This window comes from Myotis nattereri (assembly GCF_964212035.1).
Source record: "Myotis nattereri genome assembly, chromosome: 3".
Classification (NCBI taxonomy): Eukaryota; Metazoa; Chordata; class Mammalia; order Chiroptera; family Vespertilionidae; genus Myotis; species Myotis nattereri.
The window spans coordinates 174,810,134-174,824,318 of NC_138077.1; the positions used below are offsets into that span (position 1 = coordinate 174,810,134).

Consider the following 14,185-nt stretch of genomic DNA (forward strand, 5'->3'; position numbering starts at 1 on the left):
ATCATTTCAGCTTTAATGGCAAAAGGCACCAATATCCCAGTACCAGCCATCCCAGTTATTAATTTATCTACTTACTAATCAAACAGTAGTTTAATTACTAAAATGTGTCATGCCTTATGCCAGGACCAGGAATACAAAGGCAAATACATGAAAATCCAGATATCAAGAAGCTCACAGTCTAGTGTGGAATTGAGACATGTAAAGTGGTCATCAATGTGTACTGTAAAAAGCTAGGTTCAGCACAGCATGGGAATACTCAGGGAAGAGCAACTAAATTTTTTTTTGGGGGGGCAATATAAATTTTAAAAATCATTTGAACACTTAAGTCATTGACATTGACATTTGTATTCCAATAAAATATTAGCTCCTCCTACGCCCTCACACTGAGAAGTTTTCAATCCTAACATCACTTATTAGCTCTGCATGTGGTGAGGAAATTACTAGATTATCTCTCTGATTCTCATCTGTGAACAAGGTAACGATATGTATTTTTGTCAATGGTTATGAGCATTACCTGCAACAAGGTATGCAAAAGCACACAGAAATGTGCTCGAAATACAGAAGAAGGAAGAGTACTATTTATTTGCTACCTACAAGAGGCACATAATATTATCTGGAAGTCAGCATGCAAAATGGTTAGAGCAGGATTTGGAATCACCCAAACATAGGTTTGAATTCTGTGCCTACCACTTGCAAACTGTGTGACCATTCATTAGGCACATTTCCACTTTCTAAAACTTAGTTTTCAGCTGTCGGACAGGGTAAGTAAAAATAACTCCATCACACAGTTTTGAAAATTTAAAAATGTAATGGCTGTAATTCAATAGTACCATGTCTGAGAAGTGATAACTACCATTAGTTATGTCTTTCCTAGGCATGACTACAGAAACAAGATACAGAAACAATATGAAGCTTCTCAAAGTTCACACAGTGCCAGAACTACAACTACCTCAGCTCCAGTTCAGTGTTCCAGGCCCGCTTTGCACCCTTGTTACAGCACAAGAGCTTCTCCCCTGACACGTAATCCTGATAGTTCTTCATCAAAGTAGGAAGCTCATGGGGGAGCCGCCTCCAAAACACCGGACTGGGGACCGAGAACTTGGTGGTCATGCCTTAGCTCTAATGACCAGCGCACTGTTACCCTGGGCTGAATGTGTTCCCCAAAATCCTTATGCTCATGGCCTCGTACGCAATGTGATTATATTTGCACTTGTTCCCATCTAGCTCAGGTTGGCTTTGGGTGCTAAATGTTGAACTGCTGCCTAACCCCACTGGAGGCCAACCATATAGCTGCATGAGTTCCCGCAGCCTCTTATATTCCAAGGGAAGCAGTCTGCTTTAGTAGAAAACTGGAGTCAGAGACCCAGTTCTAATACTGAGTCTACAATTTACGAGTGCCCAAGGAACTGGATTTCAGTTTTCCCATCTGTAAAATAGGAATAGCTATGCAAATAGGCTGGTCAGGGGCAAACAAGACAACATATAAAATAAATCCTCTGTCAAAGGACGTGGATAATAGGTGATGATGAATGACGGTGGCTTTGCTTCTTCCTCGCTTCCCTTGGTCCCGAGCTCCTCCCTCTTCTCTACCAGCTCAGATCCTGAGATGGTTTCAACTGAGCCCCAGAATTTCAGAAAGGGCTCTTTCTGCACGTTACATGGCTTTGTTCTTTCCCCTGGACTTACTTATTGGTAGTTGAACAGACCACAGAAACAAAGCTATATTCTCTCAAACGCAGCAATACTGATGCTACTAGGATCTTTCATATCTCTATCATATTCCTGAACTTTAACAGCACTGTCATGAGGAATCCACCACAGAAAGGCTGAACTAAAATAGCCTGCTATGTGATTCAGTTATCAAGGGTGGCTCAACATTTAGCTGGTCACATGAACGGATCCATCGTTGCCCAGCCAATAACTACATTTCCCAGCCACCCTGAAGCCCAGTGGGGCCTTAAGAACAAGTGCCAATCAATGGGATGTGATTAGAAGTGGCATGGGCTATTTCCATGTTATGCTCCCCCCAAAAGCACATCCCCTCACAGGCTGGGAATTGATGAGAACTGGATCAGCCATCCTGGACCCCAAGGTGGAGGCTGCAGTGTGAGAACAGCAGAGCTGCTCTGATAGTCACTTATCTCTATTCTATCACATGAAACGAAAATAACCTTCTATCTTGTCTTAGCCATTGTACTTTAAAATTTTATTTTTACAACATCCTAGCCACTCTACTTTAAAATTTTCTTTTTAAATCCTAGCCAAAACACTAAACATTACAGATGTAATTCTATTTAATCAGGCGTAATTGTTTACCTGATAACAGCTTACAGGAATTCTAAGTGGTAACTACAGGAAATAAACTTTTTGTGAAATGAACATGCAAACCTTAAACTTGAAAATGTCAGCTATTGTTATATAAACATAGTATCTGAATTCTTTTCACCAGGCAAACCCTGACTAGTCACCTTTATGATCCAGTCAATGCCACAAAAAACTGGAAGTCTGAAACCCTATAGCCTTAGTCAAAAACCGCTGGCTCATATTCCAGTTTCTGTTTTGTTCCTGATTCTTCTCATTTTCATCTCTTCAATTATTTGTTTCTGTTCATGACCTTGCTTGATACCTTGAACCTAACTCACAAACATTGTACTTGTAATGACTGGAAATGATGCATATGCCTCCCTCGGTACCCCCCGCGCCTTTTTGATTATGCTATTCCTAGCTTCTCTGTGCAAATATCTTCATCAGTCTCTAGCCCAATGTCTAAGATTTTATATTTCAGTGCAGTTTCATAGCTGGTATCTCCACTCAGTTCCTGTAAGCCCCACCATAAGGGCCTACCATCTTAACTTACTCATCTTAACTTTTTAAAACAGGGCTAGGTCCCTGCATTTTAATTCATAAAAAAAAAAACCCACCAATATCCTCATATACTAGCATACATAGGCATAATCACTGTCCAGGTTTTTTTGGTTTGTTTGTTTGTTTGTTTTTTACCTATTTTGCTGTAATTATCGGAAACAAAGTCTTCCAGACCAATCATCTTCCAGAAACTGTCATCCCAGCCTTTCTCTGCCGAGTATGTCCACTTGCACACCAGGGAGCAGAGAGATCTAAGAAAATGGGAGAGAGGTAGAAAAAATAATATGAGCTAGGCTTCCTTTATGTTTTTCCAACTAGCTGCCCAGATAGCTGCAATAGTGTTAAAGAAGTAGAATAAATCTACCTAGGTAATTATATATGCCTGTTTAGATCAAAAGTCCCCAATGACACCCATTAATGACTGAGTACCTGCTTTCACTTTCATGAGAGTCACAGCCCTTTATTTTAGATCTTGATCAAACAATGTATATAAATATTTGTATGTGTATTTATATTTACATGACATTTGTGAGATAATTAGAAATTACACTGCTGACAGCTATTTTATGATATTGAGTACTATATTAAGTTTTAGGTATAATATTCCTAATTGTGGTTACATTTCAAAAAAAGTCTTCTTATAGAGATACAGAGTGAGCTATCCTATCTATAATAATAAAATAATAATAATAAAAGCGTAATATGCAAATCTAATGAACGGCTGAACAACCTTCCGGACGACCACGCACTGGCACCAGGCCTGCCATCACCCCACGATCCCACCACAGATGGAGGCCTAGAGCCACTGGTTGATCGATTGGGGAGGGGCCTCCACAGAACTGGGGAACCGGGGGGGGGGGGGGTGTGGTGGCAGATGCAGGCAGCGCCAGGCCAAGGTGGGTGCAGGATGGGGGTGGGCCCGGGGCTGCAAAGCCAGGAGAAGGGAGGCCTACCCTTGCACGAATTTCATGCATTGGGCCTCTAGTCCTATATAATAAAAGGCTAATATGCAAATTGACTGAAAGGTGGAATGACTCATCGCTATGACATGCACTGACCACCAGGGGGCAGACGCTCAATGCAGGAGCTGACCCTGGTGGGCAGTGTGCTCCCACAGGGGGAATGCCCCTCAGCCAGAGGCCAGGCTCTAGCTGACCAGCGCAGCGGTGGTGGCGGGAGCCACTCCTGCCCCCACGGCAGCGCAAAGGATCATGGGGAGCAGGCCTAAGCCGGGATCCCGGACTGCAAGAGGGTGCAGGCTGGGATGAGGGACCCCCCCCTCCAGTGCACGAATGTCGTGCACTGGGCCTCTACTTTATGTATAAAATGATATACTATCGGGAATTTGCTTCAAAATCATAAGAGAAGGGGAAGTGAATGGCATTGTGGATGGGGCAGAATTGGCCATGAGTTGGTGGTTGTGGCGGTGAGTAACAGGTAAGTGGTATGTGTTATACTACCCTGTTTTGTACATGTTCATAATTCTCTATAATAAAATTTTTTTAAAGTGCCTGGAACAGTGTACAGATGATGTATTATAGAAGTGTGTACCTGAAACTTATATAATTGTGTTAACCAGTGTTACCCCAATAAATCCAATAAAAAGGGAAAAAATGCCTGGTGTATATACAGTCACTCCAGTATAAAGCAATATTTAATAGGAGGAAGATGTGAATGCTAGGTGTTTTCCTCTCCAGCTTTATTTCTCCATTCACCTTTAGTATCCTACACTCGAGCAATAAAATATCATTTACAGTTCTCTAAAAAACAATCATGTTCTTGCATTTCTGTGCCTTTGCCCTACGACTAATTGGAAAATTCTTCCCAGCTTCTTCACCCTGATAACACAAACACTTCCTTGAATCTGGGCTGAGTCCTCAGTTCTGAGTGGGTACAGCTCCTCTGAACTCCCAGAACATGTGACGATCCTCTACCCCAGCCCTTCTCATACTGTGTAATTAACTACTTCTTTATTTATCTTCCTTATAGTCCTATTGAATTCCAATCTGTTTTCCACATGTGTTCAAACTTCATAAAATAATATCTGATGCTATCAACCCTAATTGAAATCCTTTGATTATTTCTGATTACCTGTAGCAGAAAGTCCAATCCTCTGCAGGGCTTAAAAGACCCTTTGTAGTATGAGCATGATGACCTCCAGTTCCTGCTTGCCATTCCTGTTGGAATGCTTGCTCCATTCTGCACTACTGAATTATTTAAAGTTTCCCAGAGGGGGCCTTGATTTCTGACTTCCCTGTGCACTGAGTCCTTTGCTCCATTCTGCCCACAGTTTTCTTCTCTGTTATGCATCTAACTCCTACTTAGAATCTATGACTCAGCTCACATTGTCCCTTTTCCCAAGGAGTCTGTGGAAGGCAAGCTGAGTCCAAAGCCTCTTCGCCAAGTTCCTATCATATCCTCCTCTTTTTTTTTTTTAATATATTTTCATTGATTTTTTACAGAGAGGAAGGGAGAGAGATAGAGAGTTAGAAACACCGATGAGAGAGAAACATCGATCAGCTGCCTCCTGCACATCTCCCACTGGGGATGTGCCCGCAACCCAAGTACATGCCCTAGACCGGAATCGAACCCGGGACCCTTCAGTCCGCTGGCCGACGCTCTATCCACTGAGCCAAACCGGTTTCGGCCATATCCTCCTCTTAACACCTATCATAGTAACGGCCTTTGCCCACTCACTTCTCCATCTCTCCCACTAAACCAGCAACTCCTTCAGAGCAAAATCAGCCCTAATCATCTCTGTGTCATCAGTACCTAGTCCACATTCAGCCATATGTCAAACCATGATGAATACTGATTGAACAGAAGTACTAAAGAATGATTTGTTCACCTTGTCACAGCTAAATGGTAAACCTGGGTTGCTCATGTAGTTTTTTGTGTTTGTTTGTTTGTTTTTGTTGTTGTTGTTAATCCTCACCTAAGGATATTTTCCATTGATTTTTTTTTAGAGAGAGTAGAAGGGAGGGGGGGAGACAGAAACATCAATGTGAAAGAGACATATTGATTGGTTGCCTCCCATGCGTTAGCCCCCCCAACCAGGGCCTGGGGATCAAGCCTGCAACCAAGATACATGCCCTTGACTGGAATCAAACCCAGGACCCTAAGTCCACAGGCTGATGCTCTAACCATTAAGCACAACTGGCTAGGGTTGCTGTAATTTTAAAGAGAAACCTATTTCATACACCCAACTAGGTGCATCTCATTCAGCCATTCACATGGATTCACTCATTCATCACTAAACATTTAGTTTTCAGTTACTATGACCCTGGCACTGTGCTGGACCGTGGGGAACCAGTGGTATGCAAAAGACCTGGTTTTTTGCTCTCATGTAAGCTGACAGTTTCATTAAGGAGACAGAAATTGATCAAACAATCATACCTAAAATCACATACTAACGAATAGCCAAAATGTCCTGAAGGAAATGGAAAGAAAAATGAGAACCTATAACAGGAGTACCTGATAGGAACTGGTGGGAAGAGGAGGGGAAAAAGTTTCAAGGAAGGCTCCCTAGAGGAGGTGACATTTTGTGAGGTCTACATTTTGAAAGCCAATGAATTTATTATTAATAAATTTATTTTTTCAGATGGCAGAACACAATGAGCTAAGGTAAACGGCCTGGATATATTGGCATGACAGTGCCAGTAGAAATGTAATAGGTATGTGCTAAATCCTTCACCTGATTTAAGCAAGATAAATTTTTTGGAGGTAGAGAGAAGGCAACCACCTGTGTAGCATGTTCTGAAGAGTACACAGCAGGCTAACTCCTCTAGGTCCAATGCCTGAAATCCCAGCTCCTTGGAAGCTCCGACAGCTCACTGGAAAGAGCAATGGATGGAGGAAAGGGTGATGTGGAAGGATTGTTCCTAATGATCAAACCACCTAGGACAACTCTTCTTTCCCCAAATGCCCCATTCATGTACAGATTTCTGTGCCTCTACTTTGACTGCTCCTTGATCACTGCTCCTTGCACTCATCCTTGTCGACTTCCAAACTTCAAATCATTCTTATGATCCAAGTCCAACGTCAGCCTGACCTCCTCTGCAAAATGCCCTTGCTACCTCCAAGCTAAACTCACAGCTCTCTCCTTTGAGGTAATATTAGAACTTGGAAATATTGCATTATCATTCTTATCAGCTGAGGTAGGTTGAGGTTTTGGCCCCCAGTCTAGGGCTCTCTGCATATCCACATCCTTTGCCATGTAATTTGTAGTGCTATATTCTCTCCGCCTCTCATCTCCCCCTGTAACTGTGAGAGGATCTCCTTTCCTACTTCTAGACTTTGTATTCTGTTCATGCTGGTTTGAGTCTAGGCTTCAAGAGGCATGATGTCTTTTCTGCTTGCTCTCTTGCACTTCCGGCATCCGCATGAGAAGATACTGCTTGGGATGGCCCATTAGGCCCAGAAGAAGTATATCAGTGGAGAAGAGCAATGACTGCCAAGCCTAGCCTGGATCAGAAAACCCAGGCAGCCAAAACCGAAGTTAGAAAGTCCATCTTAGAGCAGAAGAACCACCCAGCAGAGCACAGCCTAAAGGAGCTACCCATGATTATTGTCTTAAATCACTGAGCATTGGTTGTGGTTTGTAACAGATCAATAGTGAAACAACTCAACACTTTAAGGCATACTTAAGTTATTCCAAGTAGGTTTTCCCCCCAATAAGGGCAAGGAGAAAGATTCCTCAGTCCTCACAGAAAGTCAGATTACATGGACAAAGAATGTCTGGAGTGAAGATGACTGAACCCAGGAGGCAGGAAATTTTTTGGCTGTAGATGCCTCTGGCAACTCCATCTTCTATCAGGATTAATGGCACACTATTAGAGTCCTTTTCATTGGGGTTTCTTTAAATAAACTATTGGGTAATATGGATATGCAAAAGCAACAGAATTAGGAAAATTTAGAGAGTGCATCTGAGGCCACAGGTGCCCCAGAAAAATCTCTACGAGAGAGAAAGTATAGGACATTACACTGTTAGCGAATAAAGCCAAGGTCTCTGTAGCAGAACAAAGGGTTTTCCCCACCCCACCAACCCCCACCCTGAGCTGGGAGGAGTACTGCTTCCGCCAGGGCGAAAGGCACTCACTGTGGGTTCACTGCCACCTAGAATGCCCGAGGAGCAACTGCTGTGTCTTGCACTGCTTTCAGATTTGTCAATGTCAAAGAGACTGTACCAACATAGGTGAGCATCAGAATAACATAGATCAATGAGGAGTAGGCGAAGTGAAAACAATACCTAACTTAGGAGGATAAATTCACCTTGGAGAAGATCATTAGAGCATCTATAAGGCAGGTCTCATGGATGCAGAAGTGATGAAAAAATTGGAAGAGAACATCAATAATGAAAGCAATGAGAAATCAGAAGAATGCAAGAAAGAAAGATTTTTCTGAACTAACAACACTGATTTTAAATGTTAAACTTTAAATTTCCGCAGAAAAACTAAGAAAACTACTTGCACTGTTGAAAATCAAATTAATGATCTAGAAGAGCAAGGGAATGACATATGTTACTACTCGTAGCAGAGACACAAAGAGAGAGATAATGAGGGAAGAAATTAGAGGCTTGGAGAGCAGTCCCAGCAGCCTAACATGAGAATAACAGGAATTCCAGAAGAGATTTTTATTTAGAAAAAAAAAATGAAAAAAAGAAACAGATGAAGGAGTTGTTATAATTAAGTAAATACATTACTAGAATTTTTTTAAAATACTGAACTGAAGCAAGATTTAAGCCTGTAGATTAAAAGGCTCATTAAATCCAGGAAGTGAATCCAGGAAATACTTGAATTTCAAGCATAAACAGAAAATTATACAAGTTTCCAGACAGAAAGAATAAGTTACTTAGAAAGGCAAGAGATTTAGACTAGCTAAGGAATTCTCATCTACAGCTCTGGAATGTAGAAGACAGTGGAACAATGTACAGACTATTAAGAAAAATGATCCAAGAATCCTATACCCAGACACAATATTATTCAGCTGTCAAGGAAAAAAGAAAACATTTTCAACATGCAAGGATTGAAAAAAGTGAACTTCCCATATATGTTCTCTGAGGATAGTACTTAAAAAAGAACATAACCAAAATATAATTGTTTCAGAGCAACTATTTCAATGTAAGTTTAATGTTGGTTGTAAGCACAGAGAAGGTAATCAATAATGAAAACAAAAAGCTTATAGAACTCTTAAAATAACAAGGGACAAAAACAGAATAAAGAGAAAATTAACAAATCATTGAAACCAAACTACGGCAACTAAAATAAAAAGGAAATGGAAAATGGGTAATGCACTATAAAAAACAAACAAAAAAAGGATAGAAGAAATAAAAACAATTATTTCAGTTATTATAACAAGTGTGAATGAGCTGAATTCCACAATTAGTTAAAATAATAATTACATTCGGGTTAAAATTAAACTACAGCTTGTTTCCAATACAGATATTTTTTAAATGTGATAAAGTGGTGTGTGTGTGTTTTAAAAAAGATTGAAAAAGAAAATAACAAACACATTTCTTTAAAATAACAATATAAATATCAGACAAAGTAAAGTACAAAATAAAAAATATTACCATGACAAAGAGGAACATTCCATAATGATAAAAAGTTTAAGTCCAAGAAGAATATCACCATTCATTCAATTTTATGGAGGGAACAACATAGTGTGAAATATATAAAAGAGCTCCAGAACAAATAGCACTTAAAAGGAGATACATATTTAAAGATTTTATTGTACTTTCAAAATTTTAACAGGCAAACCAACAGGATAATAAGAAATATCACTGCTGAGGTATTAAATGACTCAACTACAGTCAACAAACTCAATTCTATATACTCATATAAGTGGAGAGAGAAAGGGAATGTTTTACAATCCATGCAGAGTTGAGATTGGTAAAGTGGTATTTTACAGAAAAATTTAGTTTTGAAAGCTTTTGTTGAAACAGAAAAATGTCTGAAAATGAATACCCTAAGCAGCCAACTTAGGAAATTATGAGAAACATTAATAAATTAATCTGAAAGAGATCTAAAAGAAATAGTAAAGATAAAAGCCGATAAGACATAGAATAACAAGATAAAATTTAGAAAATCAACAGAGCCAAACATGGCTATAAAAACATGTTCTATGAAACAGAAACTTCTGGCATAATTGAGGGTAGGAAAAAAGGAGTGAAGGCAAAAAAACAAAAACCACCCAAATATCTTGAATGAAAATGGCGGATACAGATACAGATAAAGCAGACATTAATAGAAAAGAAATAAAGATTACACAAACAACATTATGTCCATGAATTTGAAAATTCAGATGAAATGAAAAATTAACTAGAAAAACAGAACTTATCAAAACTGATTCAAGAAAACATAGGCAATCTTAATAGATTTATTATCATTAATAAAATTAAGTCAGTAGTAAAAATCATCCCTCAAATAAAACTTCAAGCCCAGATGATTATACTAGAAAGTTCTAACAAATATTCAAGGAACATAGTACTCCAACGTATTTCAAAAGTCTTAAAGAAGAAGGAATACTTTCAAGTTATTTATAAAGCTAATATAACTATGTTACAAAATCAATCAAAGACACTATGAGAAACAAACATCAGAGGGCTACTCTCACATTATGAATGTGGGCAGCAAAAATTCTAAACAAGGTATGACCAAACTTAATATAAAAATGTGGAAAAAATACATCATGAACTACATTCAAGAATGTTTTAATAATAGAAGATCTATGAGTGCATTTCACCATAATATTTTATGAAAGGAGAGAAAAATGATCAATTTATATTGAAGAATAAAAAGTATCTGATAAAGCTAAATGCTACATCAAGATAGAAACTTTTGTTGAAGTAGAAATTAATAGAGGTTTCTGCTTCAAAACATGATGGAGTAACAGATAATGAATTGTATACCCCTGCCTTACACAACTAGAAAACTAGAAAGAAATACATGAAACCACTGTTTCCAGGCCTTGAACAACAGGCAGTGCAGGACGGATGCCTGAGAGGAGGGAAACCAATGAGGTGAGCCCGGGATCATGCTGGCTTTCTGCCTGGGAGCACATGCCAGGCCACGGAGCAGAAAGAGGGATGCCAAGGAAAACACAGCAGCTTCACCAAGCTGAGGAGTCTGAGATCAGAATTCGGAGAATGTGAGGTGGCTGGGAGCTGTGATGGCAAAGACTTCCAAAGAGGGGGTAGCTATGCAGAACGAGAGCCCCGAAAATCTGCCCAAGGGCTCCACTCGTCTCTGTTGACTCCCAATAGGATGTGTACACAGACTTTCCATGTTGGGTACAGAGGGACAGGAGAGCTGTGAGCTGAGCAGTTCTCAGAATTCGCACAGAGCTGAGGATCATCGGCGTTACTAAAGTGAGAGTAAAATGTCCTCATGGATCACTCCAGATATTCCGCAGACATATACCTGAAAAGTGTGACTGAAATGTCCTGGTGTAAAGGCTTTTCTGATCCTGCTCTAACGAAGTTTTTAGAAAAGACTCTACAGGATAAAACTCAGCCAAAAGTACATTAACACCTACCAGAAAAAATAGCTCCTTAGAGAAAGACCACAAAATCCAGACACCCAACAACATAAAATTGACAGAGGAGTAAACATCCAATCATAAATATTTGAAAAAAAACAACACCCAAATTTTTTCTTAGTTTGGTAAAAGCTATCAACTCACAAAGCCAAAATCAAGGAAACCAAAGCAGGATAAATACGGAGAGAAAGAAAAAAGAAAAGAAAACACAGTGAAAAGAGAAAATCTTAAAAGTAGAGTGTGCATCAGTGGGAAAGCCAGGAGGTAATAAAGGTTCTACCTCCTCACATAAAGGAATGTCATTTTTTTATGGTGTTTCATTCCCTGATGCTCCATCTGGCCTTTTGGGAATGTCAGTATATCAGGCCTGGCCATGACCTCCCACAGCAGGGACCACATCTGCCTTACTCATCACGTCATTCCCCAGCATCAAGCTCTATACATGTTTGTTGTGTTAATGAATGAGAACCCCAGAATGCCAGTTACAGAAGAAAGCTTTCAGGGTCCTAATCAGTTTTTAATTGTTTACATATCTTTAGTTATTATTCTCTGTGGAGGCCCTAGAGACAAAAGTCAGACTCCCGGAGAGTCTCAGGGCAGCAGAACCCTGAGCTCCTTGCACAGACTCTCCACCTCAACAGCACAAAGACAACTTTTTGAAAATGAATTTGTCTACCTCCATACCTCCCCTCCCCTACTTCCCCAGATACAAAAGAATGTCATCTCTCTAACCCAATGGTTCTCAACCTTCTGGCCCTTTAACACATTGTATGCGGGAAACGTATTTATACGTTTTACGTTGACTGTAAGTAGTAGAGTGCGGGACACGTATTAAATACAGTTCCTCATGTTGTGACGCAACCATAAAATTATTTTTGTTGCTACTTCATAACTGTAATGTTGCTACTGTTATGAATCATAATGTAAATATCTGATATGCAGGATGGTCTTAGGAGACCCCTGTGAAAGGGTCGTTTGACCGCCAAAGGGGTCGCGACCCACAGGTTGAGAACCGCTGCTCTAATCCATCTGTTTTCCTTTTTTTTTTTTTGAAAAATGCAAACACAAAGAAAGATTTTCCAGGTAAGGATGTCCGATTGACCACACATGTTGACTCTATTCCCTTTACAGATTCTGCAAAAGTGGCAGCACAGAATATTTCAGAAAGGCAAAAACCCACAGTGACAAAGAAAACAGGACAGAAGATGAAAGCAACAGAAAGCTAACGCCAGAAAACACAGGTGGATGAGTAGTCACCCACTTAGTAGACTTGGAAAGATAAAACCTAAGTTACGGTGGGGAAAGCCCAGAAACACAATGAAGACCCTGCAGAGACCCAGACCAGTTCCGGAAGTGGTGGCACCAGGTATGTCTGAAAGTGGGAGTAAAAGTGGGTCTAAAAACAGCAGGTTGGTTGAAAGCCCAGTGGGGTGTGATTAAACCTCCATGTGCCCTCATTATGAGCAATCAGGGTTCAGGGTACTGCCTCTCCCAGACCCTGAAAGAAGCTGAGGTTCATCCTCAAACAGAGTGGAGGACAAGGCCCAGCTATGGGCAGGGGCATCTTGACATGAACAGAAAGAGAAACTGAGGAAGGACCTGCCTTTTCCCAAGTCTCTATAGGATAAGTCAGCCTTAAAGATCTTTACCCCAACTTAACTCCCAGGGCTCCTGGCTGCCAGGTTTATACTGGTTTTTGGGGATTGTGACCTGACAAGAGAAAAGACCTACAGCTAGTTGGGAGAGCAGAAGAACAGAAAGAACAGGATGGCCAGATCAGTCGAATCTGAGGATTCATGTCCTAAAATGGCAGGACAGCCTGGCCAGCATGGCTCAGTGGTATGAACCAGGAGGTCATAGTTCAATTCTAGGTCAGGGCACATGCCCAGGTTACAGGCTCGATCCCCAATAGGGGGTGTGCAGGAGGTAGTTGATCAATGATTCCCTCTCATCATTGATGTTTCAATCTCTCTTCTTCCTCTCTGAATATATATATATATATGTATATATATATATAGATATATACGTATTTTTTTATGGCAGGATATAAGCAAAGCTCATTTGTTACCATCAATAGTGGCAACTGCTATCATTATCTTAAAAACCACATTAATTCAGAAAATATTTACTGTGAGCTCACTATGTCAGAGTATCTCCAGGCAAGTCGGAGCTTCCAAACTCTGGGAGAAACACAGATCCCAGCCACACTCCTGAGACCGTGAACAACCTTAGCAGAAATAAGAACTTCTGACTTGCCTGCTTTTATGCAGAACAAGGTGCACATCAAAAACATAGGCCTGCTGAGTTCCAGAGGCCTGATCATTATCACGTATTCCTCCAACAAGATTTTCTAAACAATAACTCAGTCAGGGCTGCTGCATTCTTTCTGTGCAGCTCATTGCCTTGACACTGCCCGGCCCCCACTTTCAAGGAAAACCTTTTGTTCTCCCGCTTGGAGAAGGCAGAACTGGAGAGTCTCAATAGAGCAAGCTAGTGAATAACAGAATAATTAGAGCTGAGAGCGGGGATAAATTACCAAGATATTTCTGGCTGCAGCCTTCAGTGCATCCCAGGCCTAGGATAGCTCTGTTTTTCCAAGTCATGAAACAGACTGAATTACCAGCACTGAAGACACAGCTTCTGGGGAGATAGGACTTGGACTGGGTGGTTAATTTATCAACAAAGAGACCAAGAAGGTCTTATTTCTGAAGAACTACCCCTGCACCAATCAGAGTTGCTTCTGTAAAAAGGCTGTCAGATTTGGGGCTTGTTACTATTGACT

At 40.5% G+C, this 14,185-nt stretch overlaps 1 protein-coding gene across 8 annotated transcripts in view; it reads right to left on the reverse strand.

Moving 5' to 3' along the window:
* The window catches only part of FGGY (FGGY carbohydrate kinase domain containing), a 412,099-nt gene that overhangs the window by 242,992 nt on the left and 154,922 nt on the right, over positions 1–14,185 (reverse strand). For all 8 annotated transcript variants that reach the window (XM_081087572.1, XM_081087570.1, XM_081087567.1 and 5 more), the window contains one exon: positions 3,001–3,116. In XM_081087572.1, coding sequence (XP_080943698.1) covers positions 3,001–3,116 — 116 coding nt within the window. The remainder of the gene's footprint in view (positions 1–3,000; positions 3,117–14,185) is intronic.